Genomic DNA, 16351 nt, shown 5'->3' on the forward strand with positions numbered 1-16351 from the left:
ATCAAAGCTCTTTTGACTAACAAATGGGAGATTTCTTGCTGAATGTAGGTATCCGTTATAGACCTGACCTTAGAGCTCAGAAAACTACCAGATTGTTTATGCCATGATTGTATAAACATAATTCTTCCAGTGCAACCTCCCCAAAGCTGACCTATACACATCCCTCACGCTGTGTCTACCATGTCCTTTCATAGAGTAAAATACTGTGAGGCAGACATATACTTGTCTGCACTGTTCACTATATGTAACTGCTTAAAAAATTCAACTTACCTGATCATAGCCATCCTTATGTTTGAATTATAGCTATAGTTTTATAATTGTTGAGTTAGTTTTTTCCTTTTTTGAGAATCATTAGGGACTCTTGGCTTTCCATAATGTGGTTAACCATAATTATCACCCTCTTTTCTGTATTTAAATTGCATTTGGCCTGTTAGGAGTCTCTTTAGACTGGTTCCTGTCCTTTCAATTCTATCCAGATGGATTTTTAAGTACTTTTGTCTCCAGAGAGACAGTATAACATACTGGTTAAGAGGACAGACTTTGGAGCAGGTTCAAATGCCTGTTTTGCCGCTTACCAGCTGTATGACCTTAGACAAGTTTCTTAACCTCCCTGTGCTTTAATTTCCTCATCTTTAAAAAGAGGATAATAATATCCACCATATAGGGTCATTATGAGCTATAAATGAATGAATGCATGTAAAGCACCTAGAACAGTATCTGGCCACATAACAAGTACTCAGTAGTGTTGACTGCTTATTATTATTGTTAATGTTGTTATTATCATTACTTTTATTTTAGCGACAATGAAGTATATCTGTGCCAAGACATAGAGTAGCTACACTATAAAGATTGCTGATTTCTTTTTAGTGGAGAATAGTGCAAAAGACTAGGAAAATACTAGATGTGTTCTCATGGTGGGTAGGATAACCTTGCTGCTGGGCCATTTCTGTGTCACAGCTGGAAAGTTTTTAATGTTTAATAAGGTTATGAGTTCACAGCAGTATTTTAATTTTCTTTTTTTTAGATTTTATTTATTTATTTGTCAGAGCGCACAAGCAGGGGGAGCGGCAGGCAGAGTGAGAAGCAGGCTCCCCGCTGAGCAGGGAGCCCGATGCGGGGCTTGATCCCAGGACCCTGGGATCATGACCTGAGCCGAAGGCAAACGCTTAACAACTGAGCCACCCAGGCATCCCCACAGTGGTATTTTTAGATTTAATGGGCTTTGTGCCTTATATTTTATATTAACATTTTTTTGAGTAGTGTGGAATATATTCATATTGTTGTGAAACTAATCTTCAGAACTTTTTTATCTTGCAAAACTGAAACTCTGTACCTATTAAACCTTAACTCCCTATTTTCCCGTCCTTACAACCCCTAGCAACCACCATTCTACTTTCTGTTTCTATGAATTTGACTTACCTCATGTAAGTGGAATCATACATTTTCTCTTTTTGTGACTGGCTTATTTTACTTAGCAAAATGTCCTCAAGTTGGGGCGCCTGGGTGGCTCAGTCGTTAAGCGGCTGCCTTTGGCTCAGGTCATGATCCCAGAATCCTGGGATCGAGCCCCGCATCGGGCTCCCTGCTCCACGGGAAGCCTGCTTCTCCCTCTCCCACTCCCCCTGCTTGTGTTCCAGCTCTCGCTGTCTCTGTCTCTGTCTCTGTCAAATAAATAAATAAAATCTTTAAAAAAAAAAAAAAATGTCCTCAAGTTTTGCCCATGGTGTAGCAGGTGACCGGATTTTTTCATTTTCTTTTTTTTCCCCTCAAAGATTGATATATTTATTTTAGAGAGGGAGAGCAAGTGGGGGAGGGACAGAGAGAGAGGGAGAGGAAGAGAATCTCAAGCACACTCCCCCCTGAGTGCCGAGCCCAGTGCGAGGGGCACTGAGGGAGCACAGAACCCATCCTGCTCCACATTATGGTTCTGCCAAATAACATTTCACCTTTGAAAAGGCACCTTTTTCATCATGGCACTCTATCTCCAGGATTCCCAAAGGCGACTGTAGCGACTGGTCACATGTAGCTATTTAAATTTAAATATAAATGCATTAAATAAATTTAAAGATTCAGTTTCTCATTCACAGCGGCCACATTTTGGGTATTCATTGTAAGGTGGCTACTGTATTGGACAGCTCAGAGGTGGGACATTTCTATCACCACAGAAATTTCTCTTGGACAGCCCTGGCTTAGTACATTAAGCTGTTACTGCAATTTGTTGTTATTGGGTGTCTTTCTAGTGACAGTCACTCTAAAGGGGATTGGGTGAGAAATTTGGATTATGATAGAAAATGAGAGCTGCTGATGGGACCATCCCATGGTCCATGGTCCTGTTTTCACATCTTTAAAGGATTCCAGCACCCTCCAGACTTTGCTCTGGGTCTTCAGATGGGACAGCCTGTGCCATCGAAAAGCTAGAATCCCCAGTGGTCTCTGAAGCTAATGCCAAGGGCAGCCTGGGCCCACCTGAAATCAGTGGCACTCAGGAGGAAGGAGGGGTGTGGATGGCCACTGGGTTCAGCCCAGGGAAGGGGTGTCTGATCTGAGACAGTTTTATCTGACACACGCTGATACCAGCTATTGTAGATTTCCACCCCTTCACAAGCACTTGGTCATCTCAGTGTTACACAAATTTAATAAAAACAAATTTTGTCCCCTTTTTTTTTCTTGTGCAGGCCTATCCCCCTTTGTTCTGTTGTTGTGATAAATAGCCAGCTTGATAAAGTTGAAGGAAGGAAATTGTTTGTTTCCTGTAATGTCCGAAGTGTGGATGAAAAGACCCTATACTCCGAGGCAACAAGTAAGAAACTACCACTATGTCTTTTTTTGGTCTGGTTTAGTTTCTTGGGTTTTGTGTTTGGGGGCTTGGGAGTTGTTGGGTTTTGTTTTGGTTTTGGTTTTGGTTTGGTTTTATAACCCGCAAATGCCCAGAAATTCTCAATTCCCTATCATGTAAAAAAACAAGTTAAAGGTATTCTTAAACATTACTGGTAGAGAGCTACTTGCCACAATCTATCAAAACTACAAAGTCGTGTGCTCTTTTTCACCTGTTTCCAGGACCTGATCCCACAGGTGTACCAAAGTGTGCAAAATTACAATGTATGTGTTGCCCTGCTGTCACAGTAAGTGTGTTACTCATGTGAAGCTATTTGGAATAGCAGAAGATTGCCGAAACATAGCTACCCATCAGTAGGAGGCTGGTTGAGCAACCACACAGTGTGTGCCACAAAACATTCTGTGGCATATTATGGTGCCTTAAGTAATAAGGACATTCTTTAATTATGGGGCTATCTCATTAATACATATTGAATGAAAAGCACAAGATGCAGGACTGTGAATGTAGTATCATTATCACTAATAGAGAAAATGTAGAGAGATCTTTGCATTCTCTTCCCCTTTTCTCCCTCTTTCCCTTTTACTCCTTCCTTCCTTCCTGAATAATTTATTCCAAAAGCCATTAGGTAGAGTGGGCATGGTAGGCTTGGGATTGGCCTGGAGGCTGCAGCAAGGTGTGGCTGTGGGGGCTGAGCACCGGGTTGGAGCCTGAGTGGAGTGAAGAGGGTGTCCACACGGGCAGGTGGCTCAGTGCAGGGTGTCAGAGCCTATGCGGGACGGTGGCGTCTACACGGGCTGGCAGCCGAGAGGGGAGCCAGGTGCCTTACTGTCAGAGAAGGGATTTCCAGATACAGAAAGAGAAAACTAGAATGAACCCTGTGGTGTTGGGTTGGAATTGGAGATCTTGGACATGAATGTTTTCCTAGTCTCTTGCTCTTAGAAATAACATTGTGAGTAACTTCATATATTGTCATTTTACACACATTTTGGCAAGTTAATCTCCAGTGGTTCCAGAGGAGACCATTCTTTGTACTAGTCTCACAGTTTTTCTGTCAGCTTGACATTTCAAAGTAAAAAGTACTACATGGGAGGGAGGGGGAAATATCTGTATATTCTTGTGTTGCATAGACCTTCAGGAATGTGACACAAACATTGGTTTCCTCTGGGAAGAGGACCAGGTAGGTTGGAGGGAGAGTCCACCGTAGGCCCTTGTGTACCTTGTGACATGATTATGTCAGTGGATTAGCAGGACAGGAGTTAGGTTTTGTGGCACCTAAAGCTTGCACAGTTCAAGAAATTAAAGAAAAAGAATGCAAAATTGGGTACAAATGTGCGTTTTTATTTAAAATGAGGAAAGAAACCACAGCATGCTCCTGCTGCTGCTGTCTAGAGATGCGGGGCCCTTCCCTCTGTGCTCCCCATGAGCAGTTTATCAGAAGTACTTCCAGACTGCATCCCTGAGCACTCCCAGCCCCTGCTCTGACGGGGCCTTTGCAACGGAAGAGCCCTTGAAGCCTTACATTCCGTAGCTTCAGATGTAGACGAGTTAATTTAGATATCCGGTGCTTTTTGTTTGTTTCTATTCTGTTTTATTTTAAGGGACCTCAGATGCCCAGGTTTGGCTTAATCAGAATCTTTGAGTTAGGACACAGTGGGCATCAGTGACGCATGAAACAGTCATCTTTTATTTATTCATTCACTGATGTACTTTTCGACTCAAGAAGAAACACCCTGAACACCTACCATCAGCCAAGAACCAGAATCTTAATAGCATACCCCTACCTAAATATTTCCCATCTCATCCTCCTGCCTTCCCCTAAAGTTTTTGAAGTATAATTAACATACAATGTTCTATTCACTTATACCTAATTTGTTATTTTCGTAAGTTGTATCAAGAATATATGTGTGTATCTAAGGAATGTACAGTTAATTTTTTTTATTTTATTTTATTTTATTTTATTATGTTATGTTAGTCACCATACATTACATTATTAGTTTTTGATGTAGTGTTCCATGATTCATGTTCCATTTTTGTGACTGGCTTATTTTACTTAGCAAAATGTCCTCAAGTTGGGGCGCCTGGGTGGCTCAGTCGTTAAGCGGCTGCCTTCGGCTCAGGTCATGATCCCAGAATCCTGGGATCGAGCCCCGCATCGGGCGTATAACACCCAATGCTCCATGCAATACGTGCCCTCCTTAATACCCATCACCGGGCTAACCCATCCCCCCACCCCTCTAAAACCCTCAGTTTGTTTCTCAGAGTCCATAGTCTCTCATGGTTCGTCTCCCCCTCCTATTTCCCCCCCCTTCATTTTTCTCTTCCTGCTATCTTCTTCTTTTTTTCTTTAACATATAATGTATTATTTGTTTCAGAGGTACAGGTCTGTGATTCATCAGTCTTGCACAATTCACAGCGCTCACCATAGCACATACCTTCCCCAATGTCTATCACCCAGCCACCCCATCCCTCCCACCCCCCACCACTCCAGCAACCTCAGTTTGTTTCCTGAGATTAAGAATTCCTCATATCGGTGAGATCATATGATACTTGTCTTTCTCTGATAGGAATGTACACTTTAGTTGTTTGTTCTGAACTTTGCAAAAAAGAGATCACGCTATATGTACTTTTCTGGGAGTTGATTTTCTTTTCATTCAGCTTCACATTACTGAAGTTCACTCTGTTGTTGGCACGTAGTTTCCTCATTTTTCCTGTTTAGTGATATTCCACTGTGTGAGTATACCACAGTGGATTTATCTCCTCTTTTGATGTTGGGCTTTGGACTCTTGTAAAGAGAGGGATGGAGAGTGGAGGAGTGGCAGGGGTGGGGAGAGAGAGAATCTTAAGCAGACTACACCCAGCCTGGAGCCTGATGTGGGGTTCTGATCTCACGACCCTGAGATCATGACCTGAGCCAAAATCAAGAGTTGGTAGCCTAATTGACTGAGCCACCCAGGTATCCCATGGGCCTTGGATTCTTGTGAAAGGCTCCTGTGAACATTCTGGTGGTGTACACGGACGAGAGCTTGGCATATAGTTAGGAGTAGAATTTCTGGGTTGTAGAGTATGGGAGTATTCAGCTTCACAGCGGAACACACCAGCTTGTTTTCTAAAGCTGTTACTAAATTATACTCCCACCGGCAATATATGAGATTCTCTTGATCCCTGTCTTCTCTAGCATTTGGTAAAGTCAGACTTCTGAGTTTTTGCCAATCAAATGGTTATATAATGTTATCTCTGTGTGATCTTGATTTGCATTTTCCTGATCACCTATGAAGATAAGCATCTCCTCATACATTTACCATACTTGTTTCCCATTCTGTAAAATTCCTATTTGTTCAGCCTCTTTTGTTGTTTCCCCCCCCCCCTTTTTTTAACTGATTTACAGGAGTTCTTTCTGTATTTTGTATTAATGTTTTTACTGGACGTATAACTGCACCTTCCAGTATATAAGTTAACTTTTATTTGCCTTAAGGTATCTTTTTTATGAACAGAAGGTTTTTTTCATGTTACTGTAGTTGTATTTATTAAATTTTTTTTTCCTTTATCATTAATGCTTTTTGTGTCTTATTATTCATTCCTCCTCCCCACCCCCTGCCAAGTATCAGCTGTTTGCAGAAATGATGGATAAAAGAAGCAGGACTAAGATCCTGAATAATTTGAATCCATAGTCAATTTTTTTTTTTTTTTTTTTTTTTTTTTTTTTTTAAAGATTTTATTTATTTATTTGACAGAGAGAGAGATAGCGAGAGCAGGAACACAAGCAGGGGGAGTGGGAGAGGGAGAAGCAGGCTTCCCGCCGAGCAGGGAGCCCGATGTGGGACTCGATCCCAGGACCCTGGGATCATGACCTGAGCCGAAGGCAGACGCTTAACGACTGAGCCACCCAGGCGCCCCCATAGTCAATTTAAAGACTCCATTCCAGGCTGTGGTTTATGTGTCCTATCTCCCTAAGGCTTTCAGTATCAAAGGTTCCAGATGGCTTAGTTGTAATTTCACTTCCTTTTACTTTCCTAACTATCTCTAATGGAAGTGGTAATGAACCATGAAATGACCAAGTGGGAGAGGACCGGTTCCCAGAGGCACTATTGTATTGTGATAGTCAAAAGCTGATTCTTAATTTGGCTAAGAAAGGAGAGTAGGCCCAAAGATGGAAGGTACAAATATGAATCAAAATCCCTTTCCTGGGGCACCTGGGTGGCTCAGTCAATAAGTGTCTGCCTTTGGCTCAGGTCGTGATCCCGGAGTCCTGGGATCGAGCCCCGCATTGAGCCCCGCATCGGGCTCCCTGCTCAGAAGGGAGTCTGCTTGTCCCTCTCACACTCCCTCTACTTGTATTCCCTCTCTCACTGTCTGTCAAATAAATAAAATCTTTTTAATAAATAAATAAATAAATAAGGTGCTTCTGTTAAAAAAAAAATCTGTTTAAAAAAAATCCCTTTCCTTACCTATATATTTCTACTCAGAGAAGTCCCATCTGACTGCAGTCAGCTGACTTACAATCACCTTCTGTTATTTTGTTTGTTTAGGTTTATTTGTAAAACTAGATCCTAAAAAAAGTTTGACATAAAAGAGCTTCTGGTGCATTCTACACCAATCTGCACTCCTTCCCTCCAGAAGAAGCTGTTGTCTCCAGTTCTGCTCTACTTACCTACTTCTGAGTCCCCCAGAGGGTGAAGCCTGCTAACACTGATCTTCCTCAACAAATCTTCGGAATACAACTCCAGGAGCTCTATTTCCACCTTCTAAACTCTTTAACACAGAAGGACTCCATGTGACAGTATCAGCAATTCTTTGTGTCTCCTTAGAATAAGTTTCTGGTTCTCCTAAATTTGAATGGGCTCCTTAAGGTTGCACCAGCATGATATTTGCCCCATTTCAGACTGAAGAAAAAATTCATATTGAAACTCTTACCACAAACTTGAAAATGCCAGAAAACCAAAGGAAGGAGTGTGTGTGTGTGTGTGTGTGTGTGTGTGTGTGTGTGTGTGTGTGTTATAAAGGGGGGGAAATCGGAGGGGGAGACGAACCATGAGAGACTATGGACTCTGAGAAACAAACTGAGGGTTCTAGAGGGGAGGGGGGTGGGGGGATGGGTTAGCCTGGTGATGGGTATTAAAGAGGGCACGTTCTGCATGGAGCACTGGGTGTTATACGCAAACAATGAATCATGGAACACTACATCAAAAAAGAAAAAAAGGAAGGAAGAAAGAAAGAACAAAGCTAACTTTATTGTATCCAAACAAATGGTTTTGGCCACGGTAGGAAGTACAACAAGTTCCTATAGGAATGAATGAATACCTCAGATCTGGATCCTAGGGATTAAACAACCGTACCATTTTTAACATAAGCTGTCCTGTTGTGTCTTACCAACGACATAGTTGATCATCACTGGAAGGAACCTATATTTACTTCCTAGGTATCTTCATTCAGGCTGCTATAACAAAATACCACAGACTTGGGTAGCTTATATACAACAGAAATTTATTGTTCACAGCTCTCGAGCCTAGAAAGTCAAGGATCAGAGCACCAGCACAGTCACCTTCTGGTGAGGGCTAGCTTACTGGCTTAGAGCTGGCACCTTCTCACTGTGTCCTCATGTGGTAGAAGGGGCTAGAGATTCTCTAGATCCTCTTATTAGGGTACTAACCCCACTCATGAGGGCTCCACTACTAATACCATTAGGATTTCAACATAGGAAGGCAGGGGCAGGAACAAACATTCAGGCCTTCACATTAGGGCTGCCATGACAAAGTACCACATACTGGGTGATTTGAAAAAACAGGGGAATTCATTGCCTCGCAGTTCTGGGAACCAGAAGTACAAAATCAAGGTTTCTACAAGGCCAAGCTCCCTCTGAAGGCCTCAAGCCTCTCTCCTAGCTGCTGGTAGCCTCATTCATTCCTTGGTTTGTAGATGCATCACTCCTGCCTTCACATCATCTTCCCTTTGGCCAAATTTCCCCCTTTGTATAAGGACACCAAGTCATTGGTAGGGCCCACACTAATGACCTCACTTTAACTCTATTACCTCAATAAAGACCTCATTTCTGGGGCCCCTGGGTGGCTCAGTCAGTTAAGCATCTAACTCTTGGTCTCAGCTCAGGTCTTGATCTCAGGATCATTGAGTTCAAGCCCTGCATTGGGCTCCATGCTGGTCGTGGAGACTAAAAAAAAAAGAGACCCCATTTCCAAATATGCTCACATTATGAGGTGGGGGATTAGGACTTCAGCATACCTTTTGGGAGGACACAGTTCAACCCATAACAGAACCTTAAACAAATGAAAGATGAAAAAATGAATTGGGAGACTAATGTTCTAGGAAACCTATTCTACTTCTAATAGATTGAATAGAATCTACCAGATAATAGTCTGGGCTTCAGTTTCTTTCCTTTCTTTCCCCTTACTAAAAGTTTAGGTTGAACCGCATGAAATAGCCATTTTCAAAGGTCAGAATGGTCAGATATTGACAATTTCCTATGGCTCGACCTAATGACTTAGGGATAGCCTTGTGGTTATCTACCCAGTTATCCTTGCATAGCCAAAAGATCAGCTGGACTCCTCCACTGCCGGAGCTGACTGACCCTGGGATGGCCAAGCCCAAAAAAGACTCCCATCCCTAGGGCCCACCTGCAGCTCCCAAGCTGCAAGAAAGGCCCCAGCAGAGGATGGGGGTCACAGTGACGGTGAGGCTAGCAGTTCCCTGTCCCTAGAAATCCTGGTAGAGCCTGGGGAGGCGCCTGGCCCGCAGCTGTGCTGTTCGCATGTCTCGCAGCAGCCACCCTTTCTTCCTGGTCTTCATGTAATGACACTGGAGACCGCGGGCTCTTGTGGCAGCTCTCACAGCTTGCCCTCGTGGGTTGTAGGCATGTGTACAAACGTGAAGCTGAAGGGACGAGCCAGCACTGCCGTCCAGCTTCACTTAATTAGTAGAAAGGAGTTTAGACAGAGAGGGTACTTCAAAAATGTCACTTATTTGCACAGGCTTGCCACACCGCTAGAGCACACCAGGCCTTCACCCAAGCTAAAAAGAACCCAACTGAAAGAATGCCAGAGGACCAGTTTTTCTTCTGTTAAGTATGCACACACCTCCCTCCCTCTCCGCATGTAAGGTTTGCTCACTGGTGTGATGGTGTCCAGGCCGCACTGTAGTATGCAGGTGCTGGGCCTGGCGCGGCACAAGGTCAGCCAAGGGAAAGCTCCGTGGCTGTGCCCGCAGGGTCCCGGGCTTGACCAAGCCCGCATGCTTGCCTTCCTCAGTCCTGGAGCACCTGGAACGCTCCAGAGCTTTGGTTGCTTCCTGGTCTGTGGGCCGGAGTCCCGCACGAGGAGGTTGCTGTAGTTGAGCAGTCCCCCGCCCCTGATCTCTTTGGGGTTCTTGGTCGCGATCAGTCTGTTCTGCAGGTGGTCGAAGGCTTCCTCGAAGTCCCCATACACGCTCTCGCCGATCACCGTGGGGTGGACGTGCTCAGAGATGGGGCTGCTGGAGCAGTCGTAGAAGAAGAGCAGAGAGTCCAGGATGATCTGAAAAGAGTCTGCGCTAAATTCAAACTGGCGCCGGATGGAGTCAACGAATTTCAGCTCCACGTTCTTCCCATTCCTGTTGGAGAGGGAAATTAGGCTCCAGCGGTCAGTGTCCGTGCAGACCTTCACCAGCTTCTGGACATACGCCTCCTTCAGGGTGACTGGGCTGATCTTGAGCTTGTTCACGCCCTCTAGCAGAAAGTTTGGAAGGGAACACAGCACCACATCCCTGACCAGCTGAAATTCTGCCTCCGTGGGAAGAGCCACATGAAAGATCAGGTGCAGTCTTTGCAACACAGGCTGTTGTCTTTGACCAAGACGTGGCCCGTTGTGGAGCCGTTCAGCCTGACGTCCTACACTTTGATGCCTGCCTCCTCCAGCCAGCCGCACTCGAGGTGCCCCATGTGAGCATTTATTTCGGTGATGGGTTGCAGTAACTGCCCAGCAGCAGGAATGGGCTGGTGTGGAGAACGGACAGCAGGCTCCATCTGACCCCATGGCCCCCATGCTCATGGCCAAGGCCAGGACACAAGGCAGGGGCCCCAGCACAGAGATGAGGACAGCAGCTCCCTAGGATGTGGTGCCAGGCCTCCTGGCCATGCCTTACCAACTGGGGCTGTGGACCTGGTCCTGTGGGTCCCTCTGATCCTGACTTTTTGCAGGGACTGCAGGTCAGGAGGCAGATCACACCCTGCATAGACACCATTGGTAATGCTGTATTCCAGTAAAGCACCAACACAGGGATGCAGAACATGAGGATTTCCCAGCACAATCAGCAAGGCTTTGGGTCTGGTGATTGCAACATTAAATCTTTTTGAGTTGGATAAGAAACCCAAAAAATACCTATCATCTTCAAATCTATCTTCATTTGACCATGCGGTGGAGATGATGATGACCAAATATTCTTGCCCTTGAAACTCCTCTACTGATCCGAACTTTACATCCATCAGATAACATTTCGCAAAATAATTTTGATTTTTTCCACCTGCTTCCGGTAGGGCATGATCACACCAATGTCACTTGCAGACACTTGGCTGGAGATGCCCCTAGCGAGGAGGCAGCAACAGCGCATGACCTGAACCACGACGGGCTCCTCCCTTCACGAGCTTTGCTGCCCTTCACGCCATGAAAATGAGGGGGAAGCCTTTCTCTGGTAACTTCTCCCAGCCCAGCAGGGAGGTCACCCCACTTCAAGCTCTGTGGTAGAACAGCCCGGACAGCAGCACCAGCAGAGCTGGGTGGGATCTATAGTTCCTCATGAGCTTTGTAACCAACGGGGGGTTGTAGGCACCACAGGCACCAAAAGCATCTTCATCCCTCAGATATGCTGGCAGGGACATCAGTCTTTCCAACACAGAAACATTCAGCCCATAAGCCATGGCGAGTCTAGACTTGATGACAGGTCCAAACTGCATGGGGTCTCCGGCAAGGACAGTCTGGCTGTTGGCCTCTGAAACCAGCCCCAGCGGAATAAGGCATTCCGGCTCACTCGCCTGTCCTGCTTCGTCCACAAACACATGTGTAAAATGTCCAACTCTCCCTCCTATTTGGTAAAAGAGACCCCTGCTGCTGCACGTCGTGCTTATGATCCTGAAGTGCAAGGCCTTCCAGATATCTTCTCCAACTTTGCAGTCCAGTTTGATGGCATCAGTGACTGTCTCCTTGAACCTACAGGTGGCATTTACATGGACCATGGTGCCGGGCCACAGCACCTGGCTCTCGTGCAGCCACAGACACATGAGGTCGGCCACACTGTTGGAGGGTACCCAGACCAATATTCAACTGTCCCGCAAAGTGTAGTTCACTGTAAAACAGCCTCTAGAACCGTCACCGTCTTCCTGGTTCCAGGAGGTCCAAAAAGAATATACGGGAGTGGGCGGCAGTCGCCACTCAGGATTCTTCTAGCCGCTAACTTCTGGTTTTCATTGAGCACAGGATTGAAAAATTCCTTCTCTCGCCGTGGGGATCTGAACTTCATTTACCAGATCAGTTGACTTTTCAGCAAAGGCCACTGGCCCCAGCGTGTCCTGGGCACCAGCCCGCCTCTCCTTTGCTGCGTGCTTAGTATGGTCCTTCAGGGCTTTCCTATTCTTGATGGTGGACTGTCCATTGTTTTTGGTGTCTTGTGCATCATTCCAATTCCCCGTCACTTGGGGAGACTGTAAAATGATTTCTTCTGGAAACAACACTTTAACAGCTAAGTGGGTGACGTGTTCTAGTGCAAAGTGACACCATCTGCTTGTGGTCCTGTTATATATGAATTCCACATCCATAGGCTCAAAGTTATATGCTTGCTCAAATTCTGGGTTAAGTTTAAGAATTATGTATCTTCATGAATCTCAGTCACATAGCCGAGTATTTGATGACATGTCTGTTGTACTCTTGAGTTTTTAAAATCAGCTTATCACCTGCGAACAGAGAAGGCCTACTTTCAGCCAATCCTGGGACCTCCAGAACCAGCAGGTCACCATTTCTTTTCAAGGTGACCCCACTCATGTTATACTCTTTCAGTTCTATTTCTGCATGAATCTCCTCAAGTCAAAGTCGAAAACTTTTCCTTGTAGTTCTGATAAGGAAAATCTGTGTCCTAAGATGGCCGACCGAGCCAGAGAGAGAGTCCCAGTCCTTTCCCCGGGGCTCTTCCGGGTTCTTCCTGCTCTGCTTCCCACGAGCACCAATCTGGGTTCTTCTCCCTGCCCCGCTTCGCGCACGCGCCAAAAGTGCCCAGTATGCGGAAGTAGATGTGTATAAATTGCCCCCTTTGTTTGTGCTCAGGGCTCAGACCTTTGGAGACCACTCTCCTCTGGGCCCGCCAGCGTTAAATAAACCTCCTATCCTCCAAGATCTCCAGGTGCCACTTGGTTCTTCCGTCGGGCAATCCAGTCCAGGTTCCGTAACATATGGTTCCCTGACTGGGAAACCCAACCACAATGGCCCATTTTTGCCACCGGTTTTGGGGGCAACGGCGGGGTGGTAACTGAACGAGGGATCGTAACAGAGAAGGCGCGCCTGCCTAATTTTCGCCACTGTCCCACCCCTGTCACCTCGGGCTGGCCCTGCTCCTCTGTTCCTGCCGGACTTGAGGAGACTTGGCAGGTGAGGACCTGGTCCTGACGTCGGATTCCTGTAAGGCCTGGGGCCCCAGGACCCAGACAAGCCCACCCCCATTGGGGTGTAAGGGGAGCCTGATCACCTCCCAGAGACCTCTTAGAGGTCTCACAGGTAGGGACTCCCAGGGAGGGAATGTAATAACTTCTGGAGTGTGAATGTGTGAGTGAACATGCAGTCCAACCTGGCTTGCTCAAGCAGACTGATTCTGTGACTCCACAGGCGGGCACCCTTAAGGTCTACGGAGTCTGAGTGGGCCCATCTGCGATTCCGTGGTGAACAGCCTACAGTCTGTGGAGGCATCGGAATAGTTTCCGACTGTAAGTCACAATGCTGAGACCACTACGGCTAAGCTCCTTCAGGACACAGCCAGACGGGCATCTGATTGGTCTCCTCATCTCAGGAGGCACCCCCCCGCCTTGTCTGTCTCTGCGCCACTGCACACAGAGAAATCACCATGGGATCAGGGCAGAGTAAACCTACGGTTCTAGAGACCATGATCAAAAATTTCAAGAAGGGGTTTTCAGGAGACTATGGAGTCAGGATGAACCCCAGCAAGTTGAGAACCCTATGTGAATTGGAATGGCCCACCTTTGATGTCGGGTGGCCTTCAGAAGGGACATTGGATGTCGCAACGATTCGTCGAGTATGGTGAGTCATAACAGGAGAACCAGGACACCCTGACCAATTTCCGTACATTGACTCCTGGCTAGGAATTGCTCAGACCCTCCCCCCCGGGTGCAATTTGCTTGCAATAGGCAGGGACAGGCCAGAGTCTTAATCGCCTCATCCAAGCAACCTAAAGAAAATCAGCAAAAATCCCAGTCTCCACAAATCCTAGCCAGAGATCCCGAGGATGAACCAACCCTGTCCCCACTGTACGTACCCCCAAGACCGCCTACACCTGGCCCTTCAGCTCCAGACACTCCGCCACCATCGGTTTCACTGGCGCCCCCAGGCCCAGAGGATCCACCGGTGCCCCCAGGCCTAAAAGATCCCCTTTCTCCAGGACCAGCAGCCAAGCTGTGCCCCAGGCCAGGTGCAAGCACCCTCCAAATGCTGGTACGAGAGACGCAGGAACCCAAGAGGCACAATGAAGACAGGACAGTCCAACCTGGCCATTTCATGATGTATTATCAGCCCTTCACCACTACTGACCTCCTCAACTGGAAACATAACACCCCATCCTACTCTGAGAAACCACAGGCTATGGTAGACCTCATAGAATCCCTCTTCCAGATTCATCGGCCAACCTGGGAAGACTGCCAACAGTTCCTCCACACAGTATTTAACACAGAGGAAAGGAGGAGAATAATGAAAGGTGCACCTTTCCAAGGTACCTGGAAGAGCACGCACCAGCGGGAGTCATCAGCCCTGCTGCCCGGGCTAATACAGCCACACCCGAAGAGCGCCCAGCATGGGACTTCACCACAACCTAGGGACAGGCCCACATCCGCCGGTACCAGGAGGCCCTCCTCCAGGGAATCCGGGTAGGAGCTAAGAAACCCATAAATATGACTAAGGTATCCTCAGTCACTCAACAACGAGGGGAGTCCCCCAGGGACTACTATGAAAGACTATGTGAAGCCTACAGGATATACACTCCATTTGACCCCGAGGCACAGGAAAGCCAACAGATGGTAAACACTTCCTTCATGGCTCAAGCCGCCCCAGACATCAGAAAAAAACTTGAGAAACTAGCGGGTTTTGCCGGGATGAACAACACCCAACTAACAGAGATTGCCAATAAGGTCTACACGAACAGGGAGGTCGCAGCCGAACGGGAAGCCAACAAAAAGATGAAAAAGAAAGTCAGCCTCCTGGCCGCTGCCCTGAAAGAAAAGGACAACACAAAGGCAGGGAGACCCCAACCACCGAAAGGGGGGGAAGCCCAGAACCCCTTTGGCAAGGGATCAATGTGCCTCCTATAAAGAGAAAGGACATTGGAAAAACGAATGTCCCAACCGGGGAAAGGCTTAAAGAGCCCAGTCGCTACAAGGAAGAACCCCGAGAGGAGGACCTCATAAGGCCTTGCGGGAATGGACTCAGACTGAGGGGGACTGGGCTCTTTCCTCCTTGGCCCCCATGAGCCCACGGTCAAAATGAAGGGGGGGCCAACCAGTGACTTTTATGGTTGATACTGGGGCCGAGCACTCTGTTGTTACCTCCCCAGTGGCACCTTTCAGCAAAAGGACTGCGACCATCCTCGTGGCCACCGGAATGCAGGCGATACAACAGCCCTTTTGCCAGGCTCGCCAGTGCAAACTCGGGGGCCACAAGGTCCGACACGAATTCCTATATCTGCCCGATTGCCCCATCCCTCTCCTGGGCCGAGACATACTCTCCAAGCTTAGGGCTCAGATAATCTTTAAGCCCACAGGACACACTAGCCTCTCACTGAACCCAAGGCAGGAGGAGACAGGGTCTCTAATACTAGCAATTACTGCACCAAGGGAAGAATGGAGGCTATTCTGTGCCCAGACCCAAACGAGCAGCCCGCCGGAGTTCAGACTCACCTTCCCTTCAGTATGGGCTGAAAACAACCCACCTGGACTAGCCCAGAATCGGGCCTATCATTGTTGAACTGATCCTAGGAGCCCAATCTCAGAGGCAAAGGCAATACCCCCTTCCACAAGAAGCTAAGATCGGCATCCAAGAACATTTGACCAAACTCAAAGAAACAGGTATTCTAGTCAAGTGCCAGGCGGCCTGGAATACCCCACTCCTGCCAGTCAAGAAGCCAGGAGGGGGATACCGACCAGTTCAAGACCTGTGGGCCATCAACAAGGTGACCATCTCTCTTCACCCAGTGGTTCCGAATCCATACACCCTCCTCGGCCAAATCCCAGGGTCGGCCAGATGGTTCACTTGCCCAGATTTGAAGGAT

General features: G+C 47.0%; 1 protein-coding gene and 1 long non-coding RNA gene across 14 annotated transcripts in view; one reads left to right on the top strand and one right to left on the bottom strand.

The window, feature by feature from the left end:
• Positions 1-13200, top strand: part of THEM4 (thioesterase superfamily member 4) — a 40976-nt gene extending 27776 nt beyond the window's left edge. Inside the window, exons 5-7 of one of the 6 annotated variants that reach the window (XM_078072423.1) lie at positions 2676-2800; positions 3058-3122; positions 9817-13200. In XM_078072423.1, the coding sequence (XP_077928549.1) occupies positions 2676-2800; positions 3058-3122; positions 9817-9909 (283 nt within the window). In that variant the 3' untranslated portion in view covers positions 9910-13200. Of the gene's footprint in view, positions 1-2675; positions 2801-3057; positions 3123-4434; positions 6388-7362; positions 8184-9816 lie in introns of those variants that run through there. The other 5 variants (XM_078072426.1, XM_078072425.1, XM_078072428.1 and 2 more) reach the window with 5 other exon arrangements.
• LOC118552380 (uncharacterized) overlaps positions 1-16351 on the bottom strand; it is a 105054-nt gene that overhangs the window by 9990 nt on the left and 78713 nt on the right. The window lies entirely within an intron of this gene.

Source organism: Halichoerus grypus, chromosome 5 (assembly GCF_964656455.1).
Source record: "Halichoerus grypus chromosome 5, mHalGry1.hap1.1, whole genome shotgun sequence".
Taxonomy (NCBI): Eukaryota; Metazoa; Chordata; class Mammalia; order Carnivora; family Phocidae; genus Halichoerus; species Halichoerus grypus.